Here is a 20,335-nt window from a genome sequence, read left to right on the forward strand (position 1 = left end):
TATAACTCAGCTAATTTGAGAGTATATGTCCCTTTAAGATACTCCACAGCCATAGCCAACAGGCACAACAGTCAGTCCCAAGCAGTATCTTGGTATCTAATGAGCCAGAGTTAAATACAGCAATGTTTAGCAGCAATATACGTAGCCGGTCTTTCTAAGGCACTACAAGTGAAACAATTGCTACTTATCCGTTTGCAGGGCTTGAGTTTAGCAGCAAGGGATTCCGTAGTGTAGGGAGTCAGAAAGCAAGATCTCTTAGGTTTTCCCCAGCAATGGCAGCCTGGACGTAGTGAAGGTCTTTTCTAGCTGGCCATTATGTTGCAGCCTGAGTTGATGTCCAGTGTGGTAGACTAGAACTCGGCAAAAAGACCAAGACCAAGCGCAGCACCCATCCTCACCAGGAGCACCCTTCCAGATGGCTCAGACTCAACCATGGGCCGGCCCCCAGTATCTGTCGGGCAGCACAGCGTAGTCCCTGCTGAAACCATCCTTCCAGGTGCAATGACGTCATTGGATTGCATCCACCCTCCCCATGTAGGAGGTGCTTCAGCACTCCGCTGACAACTGATAAGGACAGATAACACACCCAGTCCCAGCCAAAAGGCCGAGAAGCGACAGGGAAGACACCACGATCAGCACGGCCAGAGTGCAATAGCCGAGCCTCGCCCTGGGAGAACCACCTTCATGATCATGGTGTCTCCCCTGCCAGGTAAGTATATCTTGAGTACAGTAAAGAACTCAGACTACCCCCCCCATTTATTTCCACTGCATTGCTTGTTAGGTCTCATGGAGAGGGGGTAGGGTTATGGTGGTATACCTAGGGAGAGCATGTTCAACAAAGCCAGTGTCACATGAAGGTAGCAGTCTATAACCACAGTCTGTGAATATTCCGTCCTGTCAAAATTCCTTTTATTTGTCAAATCCATATCTTAAAGAAGTTGATCTACATGCATGTTGATTAAAATAAAGAGGAGCTCCAATCTCCCCCCCCCCCCCCCCCCCCAAAAAAAATGTAAACTCAGCAGATACAAATACTGTATCTGCCTACATTTAATATAAGGACACTTGCCTGTCCAGGGATCCAGCGATGTCCTCATCTGAGCCGATTCTTCAATGGGCTTTTCTTAAATTCACTTCAATCCATTCACATGATGCTGAAGCTCTGTCTCCCTTGTGTCAGGAAGCGCTCAATAACAGGGCTGAGTTGTGGTAGCTTTGATGTCACATTAGGGCTTCCATTGCCCAACAATTGTTGGTGCTCCCTCCTCCTCCTGCAGTAGCTACACACTGACGCAGGGAGCCACTGCTTCTGCATCACATGGCTCCACCAAATCTGTGATCGTACTTTGTAATAGATGCACTTTAAAAAAAAAAGGCTAACTATCCTTGTTATGGCATATGCTAAATTGCTACTGGTAAGCTCTTACATACAAAGTTCATGTGAACTGTGACAAACCAAATATACCAAAATTGAATACTGACTAGCAAATTTTTAGTGTTTAGCAAAGGAACTTTTGCTAAACACTTGCCTAATTGAACCGTCAGTTTAAATTTGCCTATTACACTGCAGATGCATAAAAAAGTGTAAGTTTTCTTTCTTGGTTTGAAAGTACTCCTATACCCTTTCCTGTTACAGGAGCTAACAAAGAGAGAGGTGGAATATATTGCTTTATCCCGAGACACCACTGAGTCTGATCTGAAACAGCGAAGAGAGATACGATCTGGAACTGCATTTTACATTGATCAGGTAAGCTGTTATCACACCACATTACTCACATTTGTTAAGATTAAACCTTGTTCTTAATGTATGCAGAGTTGAATCTAAGGTGTGATTGTAGGTGTAAATTTAATTACTCATCAAATAGCTTTATCAGCTAAAATGTGTTTTACTTTACGAAGTTTGCAGAAGAATGATGTAAATGGCCACCAACAATTAATGACCCATTTTGCCTTCGGTCAGCAGTATTCAGATATTTAATATTATACAGGACTTATATAGTGCCAACAGTTTACGTAGCCCTTAACAATATCAATTTAGTTGAAGCATCCAAGAACAGTTTGGTGACAAACAATGTGTTTTCCAGCACGATGGAGCACCTTGCCATAAGGCAAAAGTGATAACCGAATGGCTTGAGCAACACAACATGGACATTTTGGGTCCATGGCCAGGAAACTCCCCAGACCTTAATCCTATTGAGAACTTGTGGTCAATCCTCAAGAGGCGGGTGAATAAAAGAAACCTCATACATTTTAACAAACTCCAAGCATTGATTATGCAGGAATGGGCTGCCATCTGTCCGGATGTGGTCCAGAAGTTGATTGATAGCATGCCAGGGCAAACTGCAGAGGTCTTGAAAAGGAATGCTGCAAATATTGACTCTGCATCAACTGTACATGTAATGGTCAATAAGTGTATCAGTGTATCATAGTAACATCTGACAAAAAGATCTAAAAACACTGAAGCAGCAGACTTTGTGAAAATTAATATTTGTGTCATTTTCAAAACTTTTGACCACAAGGTGTAGCTGGATGGCGACTAGAGAAGCTGTGTTCTCTCTGCGCTCCTGCCATCCTGCTGAAATCCTGGGGATATTTCCATCCTGTTACACTTGACTCAGGAGCCCACACAGCGGTGATTCGTCACACAAATCCCAGCCATCGAAGACCTAATGGCCCCTGCCTCGGAGCCGTTAGGTCTTTTTGTTAGCTGCCATCTTGTCATCTCTTCAGTGTACAGGCATTCACACGCGGCCCTCCTGGACCTGGAGCCTGGACCTGGACCTGGACCCTCCACACCTGGCTCTTGAGGGGTAACTTTTAGCAGCGCTCCTTGCTCACACTGCCTGCGTGGGTTGCGGGCTGCGAGTGCGTCTCCGGCCCTGGTGCAGAGTACAGCAGCCATCTTGAGTTGTGGAGTCGCCAGTGGGGCTTCTCTGATTCCCTGCCACTGGGTGACAGTCGTCCTTCCCCAGCCTCCACAGGAGTACTGTTGCCTGCTGTCTGCTGCCATGTCAGATTGTCAGGGGTATATACTGTCTGTGGCCCTGCAGGGACTCTGGGCATGTGGTCTAAAGGCAAGTTAACCTCCTCCACACCAAACAAAAAGGCTCCTCCTGCCCCAACAGTAGGCCTTGACGCTACTCCGGCAGGGAGATGACATGCATTATGCATAATTAAACATGGTCAGTTCCTGTTACACGGGACAACACAGCAGAGAGACAGTTGACAGACATTACAGCTGATAGGAGTTAGTTTGGAACCACCCTGCCATTCATTTGTCGGTGGAAGAGCGCAAACCCCTTATCTCACCCTGCTGGACCACCACTTCGATCCAGGATTGATCCAAGCCTCTGGGGACAACAAGGACCCATTTAACATTGATCCAGACCATCTGGGATCTCAAGCCTGTATGACCTATTGTTGTATAACAGATGTGTCCACCCCATTCGGTAAGAGTACCTAACCCATCTATGCTGTGAAGATTTTGAGAGTGACTGCAGACAACTTGTTTCCCTCTTACTCTGAGCAACTTAATGGGAAGATATCATCTTCACTGTGTTTTTATTATATGGACTTTGTTTCACATTACCTTTTGAAGCCTACCTGCTTCTCTGAACTGTATTATTAGTTTACATACTCACATTTTGGTTTATTTTTTCACCATTCACATTGTGTAATTGTCACTGTTACCCACCGTAATTAAACATGGCTGAATCTTAAGAGCACCCTGCAATGTCCTCAGTGCCTGCACCCGCTAGAGATACTGCAGCCATTCTGTCTCCAATAGAGCACAGTAGCTCTTCCTTGCTCTCCTGCATGGACAAGCTGACAGAGGACTGTAACCTGAAAGAGGAAAGGTCTGCCCCGTAACACACTTCCATCCCTATAACATATAGTCAAACAAAAGGATTTGCCCCGGGACTTTAAGTGAAGTGGGTACCGTTACCGCCAGTAAGAATAACAATAGTTATTACAGTATATAATTTATTCAAGTAAAATTCTTTACATGTATAGATAACACCAACAGTTGCCAATAAAAAGATACAAAAAATATTGGTACATAAATGTAGTATCGGTCAGAGTACACAGGCATCATACTACCCGACTAGTTTCGCAAGATCCAGCTCGCTCTTCAGGGGTGTGTAACACTGTACCTAAGATGAAAAAAATATCCATATATGTTTGGCAATATGGCACAGTATTGGTTTGTAAAGGCACAGGGTAGGAGAGGGTTGTGGGTCCCCATACTCATCACTGAGCTTGACCATGGCTACAGGTGTGCGCCCCCAAGACGGCGGCAACAGGTACCTCACCCGGGAGCTGAAGGGGCGGAATCAGAAAGGGACCCCACCAGGGGCCAAACGGAGAGCAGATATGGCATAGGTGTAGTGATGTATCCATAGAGACCTCGTTAGTCCATACATTTTTTTCCAAGAAATGGAGCCTGCCTTATGTAGACGCAGCTATTTCTTGTATAAATAAAAGCCTGACTTCTCTGGTGGACAATGTACAAGTGATAAAAGATCCTTCTGAAAAGAAATTGGAATCTTACTAAAATCCTCATTTATTTTGGCCGGCTCAGTTACCCAACCTGCTGTAGCAGCAGTCGATATGTGTCAGGTCATCAAGCAACAGGTAAAACGGGCTAAAGGATCTGCCTCCGAAACAAGCCAAATTTTGGGAGAATTTGCCCATTAGAGATTCTATTCTGCAGGCATCTCGCCTTACACTGCAGCTGGTGCATATGTGCAGAATTCTTTGGTTAAAGCATTGGTCAGCAGACGCTCCATGCAAAAAGCTTTTGGCCAGTTTCCCCTTTCATGGCAAACGCCTCTTTGGGAATTACCTGGAAAGATATATCCAAAAAATATCGAGCAGTAAAACCACTCTTTTACCAGAGAAGAAGAAAAACAAGCGTCCTTGTTTTAAACGTTTGTCAGTTTTCAGCAGCATGGCAGACAGAAATCCAGGACAAGTGGGTAGTATTCACAGTATCCCTAGAGTACGAACTGGAATTTCGAGAGATCCCATCTTCTCAGTTTCGAAGTTCAAGGCTCTCCAAAGATCCACTAAAAAGAAGATTCTTCTTCAAAGGATTGGATCACTTGCTGTCTCAAGGGGTGATCACAGAAGTACCCCTAAAAGAGCAAGGTTCAGGTTTTTATTCAAACCTGTGCTAATGTACGTATTAATAAGATGCACTGACACCAGCGCAAATATTACAAGAAGTAAATGACAAACAGCCCGTATCGAAAAAACAGCCCGTATCTGCCGGGTGTAAACACTTGACGCGGTGACGTCAGAACGTCACCTCCCAATGTTTCGTCTCGATTGGGACGTGGTCACGGGATACCAGTGACCACGTCCCCATCGTGACGAAACGTTGGGAGGCGACGTTCTGACGTCACCGCGTGTGTAATCGCTGTACTTGTAGGAGGTTCTCCAGAGGATGGGCTTTCCGCTCTGCTTCATAGATTGGTTGAGAACCCTTTGTTGGCCTCCTTTTGGCCCCCTTTCAGCTTAACCGGGGTACCAGGTAGGGCTGCCCCCTCTCTCTCACACTTTTTGTCTAGTCATGAAACCTATCTTGATGGCCCTCCATGTTTCCCCTGAAGTTTGAGATTTAACAGTGGGCTGATTTGGACGAGATGGTAGCCTTGTATGCCAATGACCTGTTATTGTTCTTGAATGACGCGGGTGTCTCTTTACATGGGATTCTTCAGGTCCTAAATACATTTCTCTGATTACAGGCCTCTGGGTTAATTGGCACAATTCATTACTTTTTCCAAAAGACCCGGGAGCAAGAGCGTCCTCCTCTGGAGCCCTTTCGCTATTGTGTGTTGATGCATTCACCTATCTTGGGATAGTTATTTCTCGTCAGGTTACTGAATATGTGCTTCTGAATCTTCACCTGTACTATTGGACGTCAAGGCTAGACTGAAGGCCTTCCCCCTTTCTTTTATTGGCTGTATTCATTTACTATAATGAAAATCCTTCCAAAATTCATATAGTTGCTACTTAAAGTGGATGTTACTTTTTTTTTATGTCACAATGTAGAGAATAAGATTTCCTATCATCTGTGCCCAGTCTTGCCACACAAGTTAATCCAGTGCTGAGCAATCCTCTTTTTGTGGTTCAGTGAAATAAAACAGACTTCCAGATAAAGACCAAAGTCCTTGCTTTGAGTGACAGGTTATTTACATATCTCGTGCACTAGCTTGCAGACATGCACAGCTTCTGTAAAAAGTGCACAATTTACATCCCCCTCCCCTCTCCTCCTCTACTCACCTCTGCAGCTCTCCCAGGATTGGCTGTCTTTCCTGTGGTTTAAATGTTTTCAAAATATGGGGTGATTCACAGTTCAGTGTCATGAGGAAATGCTCCAGTGAACAGCCATCAGAATATACATAGACAAGTGATATGGGAGATGTATTTAGTCCGAGCTTGAGTGATCTTCTTCTTCTTCTTCTTATTGTTATATTGCAGTGTGTGTGTCTGAGGTCACCTGATCACATATGCAAAATTCCTATATTACCAGGATGTGTTATGTGGGGGAGGGGTGGATTTCTCACTTTTTATACTTGCACCCAGTAAGGCTGAATGAACTCAGGGCTGGTTCAAATTAGTGAGCTGTGGGAGATCGCAAGTGATTTGCACCGCACTGCTGTTCAGATCACATGCGATGTTTGTGCGATGCGATTTCAGCCATACAAACTGTATGGCTGAAATCGCATCTCATTTGGACCAAACACGCACAGGACCCTTTTTTTGGTCCACACCAGAATCGCATAGGTCTTTACACCCATGCGATCCGATTCATGTCCTAACTGTCAGTTCACAGTGCGATATGCAAGCTGAAATAGGGGTGTCATTACCATTGTATGACACTCCCCAGCAGTTCGCATATGGCAGTGTGAACTGCCGTGCGAGTCGGGTGCGATGTGGGAACCCACAGTGGATTTTCAGCGTTACCGAATCGCACCAGTGTGAACCCAGCCTCAAAACATACATCCTACAAATGTCACCTGACTGCTCCCACCAAGGCTCGGTTCACACTGGTGCGATTCGTTAACCCTGCGAATCCACTGCGGGTTCCCACATCGCACCCGACTCGCACAGCAGTTCACACTGCCCTATTAGCTGTGCGTGTTTGGTCCAAATGCAGTGCGATATTAGCCATACTATCTGTATTTCTGAAATCGAATCGCAGACTTCACACGTGATTTGCGCTGCAGTGCGGTGCGAATCACATGCAATGTCTGGCATCGCACCACTGTGAACCGGGCCCAAATCCCTACAAATGCCACCTAACATTTTTTACAATTTATTTTCGTACTAATTTTTTTCATATTGATGGGGGGGCGGGGTTTTATTTTTAAAATATATTTTTTCATAGTGCTTTTGGGAAAGGGGGTGGGGGGATGGTGCAGTGGACGGTGTCAGTAGGGCAGTGGTCGGTGTCAGTGGTCGGTAGGGCAGTGGTTGGTGTCAGTGGGGCAGTGGTTGGTGTCAGTGGGGCAGTGGTTGGTGTCAGTGGGGCAGTGGTGTCAGTGGGGCAGTGGTTGGTGTCAGTGGGGCAGTGGATGGTGTCAGTGGGGCAGTGGTCGGTGGCAGTGGTCGGTGTCAGTGGGGCAGTGGTCGGTGGCAGTAGGGAAGTGGTCTTGGGGCTCTGGACCGTGTCGGTATGGGGGGGGGGGTGCAGTTGTGGGTGTCAGTGGGGTAGTGAATGGTGTCAGTGGTCCTGGGGCTCTGGACCGTACCGGTATGGGGGGCGGTTGTGGTGTCAGTGGACGGTGTCAGTGGTCCTGGGGCTCTGGACCGTGTCGGTATGGGGGGCGGTTGTGGTGTCAGTGGTGGGTGTCAGTGGACGGTGTCATTGGTCCTGGGCCTCTGGACCGTGTCGGCATGGGGGGGGGGGTGGTTGTGGTGTCAGTGGGGTAGTGGACGGTGTCTTTGATCCTGGGCCTCTGGAACGTGTCGGCATGGGGGGGGGGGGGGGGCTGTGGTGTCAGTCATTTTTTATTTTCAATTTCAATTTTTGATCTTTTTTTGCAATTTTATTTTTTATGTTTTTTTATATCGTTTTTATCAGCCCTGTTGGTGGGCTTTGGTGACATGTCAGGGGTCTAAACAGAGACCCCTGACATCTCCCCTTTCAGACAGAGAAAGGACATAGGACAGAGTCCCTAGTCCTTTCTCTTCATTGAAGTAGAATGGAGGGAAGACAGTGTCTTCCCTCCATTCATAAACTGAGCAGAGTAACACACAGGTTACTCTGCTCAGTTATCACAGGACACACAGCGATCGGTAACGAACATACCAGCCCCTGTCTCTTCATCCTGACAGATCCCCTGCGTGCCCCCCCCTCCTCGCAGCCTGCGGTAGAGGAGAGGAGAAGATAGGCATTTGTAAAAACACTGGCGGCTGCGGGGAACGAGGTGGGGGGGAGGAAGACAGTGGAGGATGTGAAAGACACGGAGGGGGAGTGGAGGACTAAGCGCTGCCTCTCTAATCTCCTGTTTCTTGTGCACTTGTGCAGGAGTAACTGGAGCGCGCTCTGTCACTCCTGCACATGCACTTCAGTCTCCCCTGGCACGAGGCTCGTCCTCGCAACGCTGGCTGGCCAGGGGAGTGTAGCGGTGGGCAGAGGAGTCCTCTGATGTCACGACTCCGCCCACCGAGCGCTGGGAATCAGAAACGCCCACCAATTTGGCGATATTGTGGGGCTCCTTACAGCTGAGGGGGTGAGTAATAAAAAAAAAACAATACATGCAGGAGGCATGCATATCATTATAGATATTAAATATGTTCATATCTTGTAAATGATGGTAGTGGGTTTACATCCACTTTAACTCCCCTCAGTGGATTAACCAGATTTAATCAAGTATTTCTTGTGGGGCTCTCAGTCGTCAAGCTATACATTTTCCACATTAAACAGACTGCTCCTTCGGGGTGAACTGGCTGTGCCAGGTTGCTAAAAGTATTTTATAGCTTCCCAGTTAGTAACGGCACACTGGTGGCTGCAGAAGCTGTGGAAAGAAACAGGCAGCACTCACAAGTAAGCTTATATTAGATTATCAAAAATTATAATTGTTTTGTATTGATATTACAATGATGTTATAAAATGAAAGTGTATTCAATGTCCATATATTTCCTTTAAGCAGACTCGCACAAACTACCTAATAAATTTATGGATGCATATCCAGAACTTCTAGACTTTAGTACAAGCTCACCAAATATGTAATGTGTTGCCCATCTGACTACATCTGTAGAAACATAGGGTTGAAGAGTGAGGAATGTAGGCTGCTAAACTGACAGGGACAATGCACCTTGAAGCCTCGTACACAGGATCAAATTTTCCACAGACAAAGCCTCTGACTTTTGTCCAAAAGGCGTTGGCCAAAAACTTGTCTTGCATACAAATGGCAAACAATTGTCGGCCAACAAACTTGAACGTAGTTGCGTTTTAAATGGTTTTTCAGCTCTTTAGCGCCACCCTTTGGGTACCTTCTGCAAATGTTGTGTTTGGTGAGCATTGCTTACGAGCATGCGTGTTTGTACTTTGGACTTTTGTCCGACGGACTTGTGTACATATGCTTGGGAAATCCGTCAACAGACCGTTGTCCGCGGACAATTTTAAAGCCTGCCATCCAACATTTGTCTGCGGAAAATCCGACAACAATTGTCCGATGGAGCATACAAACGGTCGGATTTTCCGCCAACAGCCTGTCATCACACAATTCCCATCAGAAAATCGGATTGTGTGTACAAAACTTTATACTAGTACCTTATAATTTGCCTCTATAAGCATTGGAGATATTCTGGTCCTGAAATTTGCTCTCTGCTGCCATTGTGCCAGGCCCAGTCCTAGGCTTATATATTAGATAATTTATGTTGCCTTTGAAAACTTTAAATAGAAATAGGTGATATGTACTCTAGTGCTGTGTGAGTATGTGCACAATTACTTGACTAGTTTTTATGTTCCTTACAGTTAAAGCTTGAAAACGGAACCATAAATGATATACATTTGCATTTAGATTTCATCTTTAAAAGAATATTTTGTTTTAACCGTGGTACAAATTTGGAAGTGAGTTTGCATAAGCTGGGTTATTAAATACCAGAGAATGCAGACTGAAACTGTTGTAATAAGAATTGGATTGGCCTTTTCTTAAGGTTCTTTATTTTCTATCATAATTTGCAATTTTAATACATTTGGGTTCCTTAAATTGGATATTATGTTGGATATGGATAGATAGACTGAAAGGAATCCATTTAAAAATAAATTGCCTCATATTGTTCCCTTGATCTGCTCAAGGGGCCAAGAAGCTAATTACAAAAATGGAACTGGAGACAGCTAATTATAAGCAACCATTAAAACCTGGATTTTAATTTGTGTACACGTGAATGACGAGAGGATTTCATATGCAACAACGTTAACTCATTCAGCACTTTCTCTTTTTGTCAGATTGTTATATTTATAATTCTATCTGACTTCTATTATTGTCTTAGTTTTACAAGGTATATTCTGTTTTGATGATTTTAATTGCATTTTCTCGAAATATGATCATAGTTAAGAAAAGACAGAGTGGCTTTTGAATTTTAGTGAGAATATGTTTCTAAACCAAGACACCTGTCTCCAAAGTATCTAATGGAGACTTATATTACTTTATAGGATGATGACATAACTTACAGTAAAGCTGAATAGGCTGAGCTTGATTGCACCAAAGCATGTATGGCGGTGTGAGTCAGAAAATTGCAGCTAACATTGGAAGCTGCTGAATTGAGTTTATTGCAAAGTTTAGCATTTATTAAAAGATCACATCATAGTTCCACTGTTTTGGATCCATGCAGGACCCCATCATCAGACATTAAGGGGTCCTGTGTGCTTCAATATGTTGGAAATGTAATATGTTTTTTTATTTATTTTTTAGATAATTTTAGGACTCTAATGCCCTGTACACACGATCTGTACATCCGATGAAAACGGTCGATGAAGCTGACTGATGGTCCATCGCGCCTACACACCATCAGTTAAAAAAACGATCGTGTCAGAACGCGGTGACGTAAAACACAACGACGTGCTGAAAAAATTTTAAGTTCAATGCTTCCAATCATGCTTCGACTTGATTCTGAGCATGCGTGGATTTTTAACCGATGGACGTGCCTACAAACGATTGTTTTTTTTCTATCGGTTAGGTATGCATCGGTTAAATTTAACCACTTCCTTACTGGGCACTTAAACCCCTTCCTGACCAGAGGACTTTTTGCGATTCGGCACTGCGTCGCTTTAACTGACAATTGCGCGGTCGTGCGACGTGGCTCCCAAACAAAATTAACGTCCTTTTTTCCCCACAAATAGAGCTTTCTTTTGGTGGTATTTGATCACCTCTGCGGTTTTTATTTTTTGCGCTATAAACAAAAATAGAGCGACAATTTTGAAAAAAAATAAAATATTTTTACTTTGTTGCTATAATAAATAGCTAAATTTTTTTTTTTACGTTTTTTTTTTAACGTTTTTTTTTTTATCCTCAGTCTAGGCCGATACGTATTCTACATATTTTTAGTAAAAAAAAAAAAAAATCGCAATAAGCGACTGGTTTGCGCAAAAGTTATAGCGCCTACAAAATAAGGGACAGAATTATTATTTTTTTTATTTTTTTTTTTTACTAGAAATGGCGGCGATCTGCGATTTTTATTGGGACTGCGACGTTATGGCGGACACATCGGACACTTTTGACACATTTTTGGCGCCATTCACATTTATACTGCAATCAGTGCTATAAATATGCACTAATTACTGTATAAATGCTTTTTTTTTTACTAGAAATGGCGGCGATCTGCGATTTTTATTGTGACTGCGACGTCATGGCGGACACATCGGACACTTTTGACACATTTTTGGCGCCATTCACATTTATACTGCAATCAGTGCTATAAATATGCACTAATTACTGTATAAATGCTTTTTTTTTACTAGAAATGGCGGCGATCTGCGATTTTTATTGGGACTGCGACGTTATGGCGGACACATCGGACACTTTTGACACATTTTTGGCGCCATTCACATTTATACTGCAATCAGTGCTATAAATATGCACTAATTACTGTATAAATGTGACTGGCAGGGAAGGGGTTAACACTAGGGGGTGAGGAAGGGGTTAAATGTGTACCCTAATTAGTGTTCTAACTGTGGGGGAGGGGGGGTGACTGGGGGGGTGACCGATCTGTGTCTCTATGTACAAGAGACACAGATCCGTCTCCTCTCTCCCCTGACAGCACCGCTGTCTGCGAGAGCCGGGAATGAGAGATGATCTCATATGTAAACATATGAGATCATCTCTCATTGGCCGCACAGATCACCTAGGAAACGGCCGCTCCGATTGGCCGTTCACGGCGATCTGTGACTGGCTGTGTCCAAGGGACACGGCCAGCACAGCAGTTCCCCGCTGCGCGCTTGGGAGCGCGCGCGGGGGACGTGTAAAGGAGAGGCCGTAAAAACACGGCCTGTTAGAGATTGGGAGCCGCGCTGAGGCCGTACAAAGTCGTACGGCCGTCAGCAAGTGGTTAAAACAAGATTGCTTTTTTTTAACCTATGGATAAATAACCGATGGGGCCTACACACGATCGGTTTGGTCCGATGAAAACGGTCCATCAGACCGTTCTCATCGGTTAGACCGATCGTGTGTGCGCGGCATAATATGTTTTTAAGGTGTGTTAGTGACATATTTTCACTCATATCTTATGTGATGCCAGTCATCAATTGCTACAACATCCTAAATGTCAAGGTATATTCCAGTATGGTGTGCGATGGGAAAATATTAAAGAGGAGCTCCAGTCTCCTATGTAAAAATTTTAAAATCAACAGCTACAAAAACAGTAGCTGATGACTTTTAGTAAACGGTCTCTCACCAGTCCCTCATTCCAGCGCTGTGCTTGGCCCATCTGTTTTCACCCTGTGTATTTCTCTACCTGGTGCTAGCATCTTTACTACGGACACCCAGCTGTGACAGCTTGTGACTTCACAGCCAGGTGCTCACAGTGTATACATGAGTGGCACTGTGAATGGTCCGGCAGTTTTATGGGACCTGTGACATGTCCAAGAAGACTGCAGGGGGCAAAGAGAACTGCCAGATAGGCAATTGAAACAGATGTCGGAACGGGTACCTATCAAAATCGGGTACTCGTTCCCCCCCTCCTCTCCAAAAGCTCAATTTCGAAAACAAGAGCGGGGAGGGAAGGCCTTACCGTAGAACTTCACCTTTTGGGGGGAGAAAAGCTTTAAACACACCGGGCTAGATTCAGATAGCCCGCCGTAACATTGTGCGGGCGTAGCTTATCTCAGATACGCTACGCCGCCGAAACTTAGTGAGGCAGGTTCTGTATTCACAAAGAACCTGCGCCCTAAGTTACGGCGGCGTATCGTAAATCTGCCGGCGTAAGCGCGCCTAATTCAAATTGTGAAGAGGTGGGCGTGTTTTATGGAAATAAAACATGACCCCACGTAAATGACGTTTCTAACGAACGGCGCATGCGCCTTCCGTGAACGTATCCCAGTGTGCATACTCCTATTCACGTTGCAAATAGTCAATGCTTTCGACGTGATCGTAATTTACGCTAAGCCCTATTCGCGAACGACTTACGTAAACAACGTAAAATTCGACGCTGTCCCGATGTCCATACTTAACATTGGCTATGCCTCATATAGCAGGAGTAACTTTACGCCGGAAAAAGCCTTACGCAAACTACGTAAAAAAATCTGCCGGGCACACGTACATTTCTGAATCGGCGTATCTAGCTCATTTGCATATTCTACGCTGAAATCAACGGAAGCGCCACCTAGTGGCCAGCGTAAATATGCACCCTAAGATACGATGGCGTAGGAAACTTACGCCGGTCGTATCTTGGCAACATTTAAGCGTATCTCAAATTGAGCATATGCTTAAAGTTGCGACGGCGCGGAATCGGACTTACGACCGCGTATCTACTGCTAGGCCCGTCGTAAGCCTTTATGAATCTGCCCCACACTCTCTTTAAAAGTGCACTTTAGTCTTTCTTGAACACCTAAATCCAAGCATAATATTTGCAGGTCAATTGCCCAACTGAAAAAGTCTTGGTGCAAACTAATATGCACATTCTTGATTATTTAGAAAAAATAATTCCCATACCCATCTCACTTCATTGTGAAGGAAGCATAACATCCAGAAAAGAGTATCAAGTCACTACCACTTGGGAACCAGTTCCCTTTTAAGATCTTTCCCAGATCAGACTCTCTCTGTCCTAAACTAATATGCCAAATTATTCGTGATCCACGCTTCTGTAACATTTCCTCTTTGAACTTTTGTTATAAAAATCTATTTATGCAGTTACAGCAAATGATAGAAACCTTGACTTGCATTACACATAATTGCGCTTGGTCATTAACACAGATAATTAGTATAAAACCTATTTAGGTTTTTTATTTTGATTAAGCCGTTCCCTGTGGTGCCAGGAACTTTGCATGCTTTCAGAACAAAGGTTTATCGTACAGGAATCATTTAGTATGCAGTGCAGAAAGGTTTACTTTAGGTTGAGCTAAGTGGGTTTCGTGATAAAGGTGGTTATAAACATATAGAGTTTAGGAATGGTTTTAGGATGTAAGTGTTTGGGTAAGGGAGGGTAATGTCCTATTTTACACTAGCAGTGGGGGGGGGGGGGGGGAGTAAAACCATATGGTACTTGCCCACTAGACATATTTAACTGTGCAGGGTTTGAGGGGTTAAAGCGGCTCTGCACTGCCTGTCAAATGATTTCCGAAGAGTGATCTGAATGCGGGGTTATTCATCGTGACGTCATGGCTTCCTACATCACTTCCCGTTTGTGCCAGTAAACAGGAAGTTGGGTCAGTGGTGGCCATCTTGAATCCATGTGGTATAGTAACCATATTGAATGCAGGCATTTGCGTTTTTTAATGTGAGTGCACACTTGGAATTGTTTTTAATTTTAACTATAGCTAGAAAAATTACTGCACTATGGCTTTCTAATTTATTGTTTTTCATGATGGCCATGAAGGTGACTTAGAAGACTGCCTGAAAAGACAGCCTAAATCTAAGATATTGTGAACCCACTCATTAAGCTAAGAGTGTCAGGAAGGTCTGGTGAGTGCACAATTTGAGTGTGAGAGCCAAGAGAGCAGGGGATTTGTGTTTTGGATACTAACAAACAGGAAAAACACTCTGCGCTCATGTTCAGGGAAGGGGTCCAGAGGATGCAATGTTCTTGACCATCACAATAATATAGAGATTAAAATGGGGATGGAGAAATACTGTATGAGAACAGTTTAAAAACGGTTTAAAAACAGTTTAAAAACAAGAGGAGAAAACTTATATCTTCAGTGTGGGATCAGCAGTAATGTCTCTCAGTGGGAGAGATAGTGTCTATAGGTGTGTGTGTATAGTTAGTCCTGAAATGGTTTGCATTAAAGTCATTCAGAGACAAAAGGGATCCATAAGCCAGCACAATAGACAGAAAGTGTGAGGGAGCCGGAAGCAAACTCTGCAGCAGACAAGGGGAAAAAAAGCACAGCGCCTCTATGTGCAGCATTAAAAAAACATTTAATGATGGTAAGGATACAAATCGGCTACTCTCAAAAGAATAGGAGGTAAGTGCATGGTGATCGTGATCCTGCTGTGTAAATCTGGGGGGTTCCTCTGTATCTGCATCCCTGCTGTCCAGCTGGTGGCTTGTACGGTGGTTTACGGCGCTTGCAGCTCAGTCTGGGTAGCGAGGAATGCGGGAGACTCGGGAGCGACGTCGCCTCAGGTCCTCAGGGGAAGCAGCTTTGCGTTTGGAGTATGCTTGCTCGTTCCTCAGGCCAGGATGGCCTGAGAAGCGAGCACTTTTGCTCCGAACTATTATTTTAATGTTTTTTTTTTTTAATGCTGCACTTGGAGGCACTGTGCTTTCTTTGTCCTGATTTGTGTTTTGGGAAGGGGGGTTTTGTAGTCCATCATGCATGGTTTACTGGAGCATATATTGAGATTTGGATGAAGAAACACTGTATTTTTTTGAGACATTAATCTGTAGTTATACAATTTAAGTGTAAGGGACATGTTGGATGGACTTTGATTTTATGTAATGCTTTTTCATTGGATACACACCCGGCCCTGGGACATGCTTGCTGTTCCACCTAACAACAAGCGGTTTATGTCTAAATAACTTCTTTGCTGCTGGCATATCGTATCTGATTACCTCCAGCCTCTTGTGTGGCTCTCATTGTAATTGCTGCCAACTACCAAATAGGTCCCAGGGCCCTTACCTTCAATACCTTTATACAGCCAATACAGGTTCCCTTCTGCGCTTTAACAACTCTCCAACTTGGCCACAGTGTGAGAATTTCTCTCCACTGTGGGCCTCTGCTCCCCTAACGAGTGGACGCCTTGCATACAGAACAATTCTCCTGACGAAGCAACTACAGTTGCGAAACTAGTAGCGATGAGATCTTGACTTATATGACCCCCCTCGCTTCACCGCCACCCTCTGGTTAGGGTCCTATACCATCTCGGTGATTGAACGGCTGGTCGTATTATACGTCTATTTTTATACTGCTGTTGATGTATTTTATAAATTTTGTGTATTTCCTGTTTTTTTATGTTATGTTCAATAAATTTACTTATTTTTTACCTCTACTACAATTGTCCCTTAATATTTCTTATCTAGTACCGCTATAGTCCCCCTGCCCCTACTTACTTTTTGGTCTTCTTGGGCCTCTGGGGTCCCATTAACCCTTATTTCTATTCAAACTGATGCTTAGGATGATGGTACTATAATAATTCTTTGTTTAAATTTCTACACTGAGAGGCTTTCATATAAATCATTTAAATAATTGATCATTTATCACATTTTTCTTTTTTATTACGTTTCACTTTGAGTATAAGAGTACTCTATCTATCTATCTATCTATCTATCTATCTATCTATCTATCTATCTATCTATCTATCTATCTATCTATCTATCTATCTATCTATCTATCTATCTATTTGGATCTAAATCCATGTCTGTTTGTCCATTCAGACATGGAGCTGCGGTTTGGCCCCCCTCCACTCATTGGCTAACTGACTTTGATTGACAGCAGCGGGAGCCAATCGTATTGCTGCTGTGTCTCAGTCAATCAGGAGGCAGACAGATGATTCTCTCATCCACATCGCTGGATTGAGATGGTGCTCAGGTATGTATTAGGGGGGTGCTGCACAGGGAATTTTTTTTTATCTTAATGCTTAGAATGCATTAAGATAATTAAACCTTCTGCCTTTACAACCACTTTAAGTTCATGAGCTCAGGGCTACTATTAAAGAAAAGGTGAAGAAACCACTGTGGCACTTGGGACAATTGCTCTGTCTCCAAAAAAGTTGCGGACAGGGCAACAAAAAGTTGGCAAAGCAAGTGATCCCAACAAGGAAGAGCTGTAAGAACATTTTGCAATTATTTTGGCTAAATTGCAACAGGTCAGTAGCATGCCTGGGTATAAAAAGCTAATTCTATGCCCCATACACACGATCCGAAAATTGGGTGACAGATCGTCCCACTTTTTTCACTTGCTTGTCACAAATAGAAATTGAATAGGTTACTAGAGGTTACTAAAGTTACGAAAATTCTCGTAAGACAGAATTAAAATTGGGAAGTGATGTAATGTGTTGTAGTGTATTTTCAGATGACTACTGATTAACCGCTTGCCGACCAGCAACTGTCATTATACTGCGGCAGGTCGGCGCGTTCTCGCGAGCTGTCGTAGCTCCTTTAAGCGGGTTAGCAGGCGCAAGCATGGGTGCCAATGCTCGTGACCAGCGGTCGCGATGACCGCCGGCCACTAGCGATCACGGGCACGAGAGGCAGAACCGGGACGTGTGTGTGTGTGTGTAAGTGCACAAATCCCTGTTCTGTGAGAAATGACAGATCGTGGTTCCTAGCTATTAAGAGCTCACGATCTGTCATTGTTATTTTCTTTAGGTCAGTCCCCTCCCCCCACAGTTAGAAACACACATAGGAAACACAATTAACCCCTTGATCGCCCCCCCCAGTGTTATCCCTTCCCTGGGAATCAGTAATCAGTGCATTTTTATAGCACTGATCGCTCTATAAATGCCAATGGTCTCAAAAATGTGTCAAAACTATCCGATGTGTCCGCCATAATGTCACAATAAAAAATCGCAGATCGCCGCCATTACTAGTAAACTAAATAATAATAATAAAAATGCTATAAATCTATCCTCTATTTTGTAGAAGCTATATCTTTTGCGCAAACCAATCAATATACGCTTATTGCAATTTTTATTACCAAAAATATGTAGAAGAATACAAATTGGCCTAACCTGAGAAAAAAAAGCTTTTTTAAAAAAAAAAAATTATAGATTTATTATAGCAAAAAATACAAAATATTGTGTTTTTTTCCAAAATTTACGCTTTTTTTTGTTTATAGCGCAAAAAAATAAAAATAACGCATAAATGATCAAATACCACCAAAAGAAAGCTCTATTTGTGTTTTTGTTTGGGTGCAGCATCGTGCAATTATCAGTTAAAGCAACGCAGTGCCAAATCGCAAAAAATAGCCTGGTCATTCAGCAGCCAAATTTTCCAGGGCTGAAGTGGTTAAACAAAAATCTTACGATCTGATATTCTACGAGGAAAAATTTCGTGCTTGCACTATAGGATACTAGTAGGATGAACTATTGTGATTGGCTATCGAAAATGATGTACTAACGATCAGATTATCGTCCGATCGATTCAAAAGCGGTATTTTTTGTACGATTTTCAGATAATGTGTGGGCTAGGGCTGCAACTAACGATTATTTTTATAATTCATTAGTTGGTCGATTATTTTTTAGATTATCAATTAATAGGCTAAAAACCTTAAAAAAAAGTGTGGTGTATAATTTAGTTAATATGGAAAAAAAAAAAAAAAAAGGGCAATTTATTCTTAAATATCTATATGCAGTGGTAAATATAAATAACCAACTATATGGTTAGGGAGCAAAATCTCTAATCCACTCTGAGAATAACAGACAGAAGAGATATACTCTATAAACTATTATACTCAGAGATAAAAAAAAAAATTATTTAAAGGAAAAAAAAATGTTTTGCAGCTTTTCAGACAGAACTGTAATATATTATATATGTCCTTTGTCATATGGTAGGCGGTTTGATAAAAGCTACCTGCGCCTGCTCTCACTTGTGCTGGCCATACAAAAACAATGTCTTCCTTAAAAAAAAAATGTTTTTTTTAAGAACGTACGTTTTGATTTTCTAATTGTTAGTGGGGTCAAATCGATGTTTGTTTTTGACCACAGTGACGGGAATATTCTAAGGAGCAGAAAAGAAAACTTTTTGCTCAAAGGAATTTTTAGACCATGTATGTGGTTTTCGTTCAGAAATTACATTAGTTTTAAAACTGAATGTTAAAAGAAAAAGCACATTTTCAAACGGCATTATTTCATTCAGCGATTGTACAAAGGTTTTTTGTATGAATATTCTTGTCTGAAAATCGATGCGCGTGTGGCCAGCATAAAGCTCAGTTCACACCTCACCTATGCAGCTTGCTTTTGATCAATTTCTACAGTGCTTTTTGCTGTGCATTTTGCGTTTTTGCACATGTCATTTTGCTGCGATTTGCATTTTATTTATATTAATTATATATATATATTTTTTTGCCCAAGTTCTTGTAGGGCAGATTAAAAAAACGCAAATCATGCCAAAAACATACTACATACTTTTCTACAGCTTTTCCATTGAAGTCTATTGAACCAAAAAAGCAAAAAAAAGCACCGTTTTGCGTTGAAAAAAAGCCCTTGACCCTTTCCAAATACACAGCGGCTGAAAAAAGAATAGATGTCAACATGTCCCATAGGAAACCTTGTTAAATGAACTGTAGTGCGTTTTGACATTAAGTACCAAAAAACGCACAGGTGTGATCTTAGGACTACAAAAAGAGCAGATAATCGCCACTATAAGGGGTTAGTTTATACTGTGAAACAGTAAAAGTAATAATATATATTATATAAATTCAAGGTAGGGTAGGATGGGACTTTGAGTGTGCCCTAGTGGAGTATGAACAATGATATAAACCACAGTTTTAAAAGGGTATAGAAAAACGTTATTTTCCATCTGTGGATGGAAACTTTAAAATCTATTACATGCCAAGCGAGAGTACAGTCTGTTTCTTGGATCCAGGGTGTGCAGATCCTGGTGTAGGATATCAGAGGTATGGCCTACGTGTTTCACGGGAACTCCCGCTTCGTCAGGACCTTAAATGTAGCACAAAATATATCATATGAGTATTAAGAGTATCTTCAACTGCTTGCCGGCG

The 20,335-nt window shown here is 42.9% G+C and overlaps 1 protein-coding gene and 1 pseudogene across 1 annotated transcript in view; one reads left to right on the forward strand and one right to left on the reverse strand.

The window, feature by feature from the left end:
- The window catches only part of VWA8 (von Willebrand factor A domain containing 8), a 486,197-nt gene that overhangs the window by 48,831 nt on the left and 417,031 nt on the right, over window positions 1-20,335 (forward strand). The window contains exon 5 of the mRNA XM_040341313.1: window positions 1,637-1,747. Within this exon, the coding sequence (XP_040197247.1) occupies window positions 1,637-1,747 (111 nt within the window). The remainder of the gene's footprint in view (window positions 1-1,636; window positions 1,748-20,335) is intronic.
- LOC120929845 lies at window positions 563-717 on the reverse strand (annotated as a pseudogene).

This window comes from Rana temporaria, chromosome 2, assembly GCF_905171775.1.
Source record: "Rana temporaria chromosome 2, aRanTem1.1, whole genome shotgun sequence".
Taxonomy (NCBI): domain Eukaryota; kingdom Metazoa; phylum Chordata; class Amphibia; order Anura; family Ranidae; genus Rana; species Rana temporaria.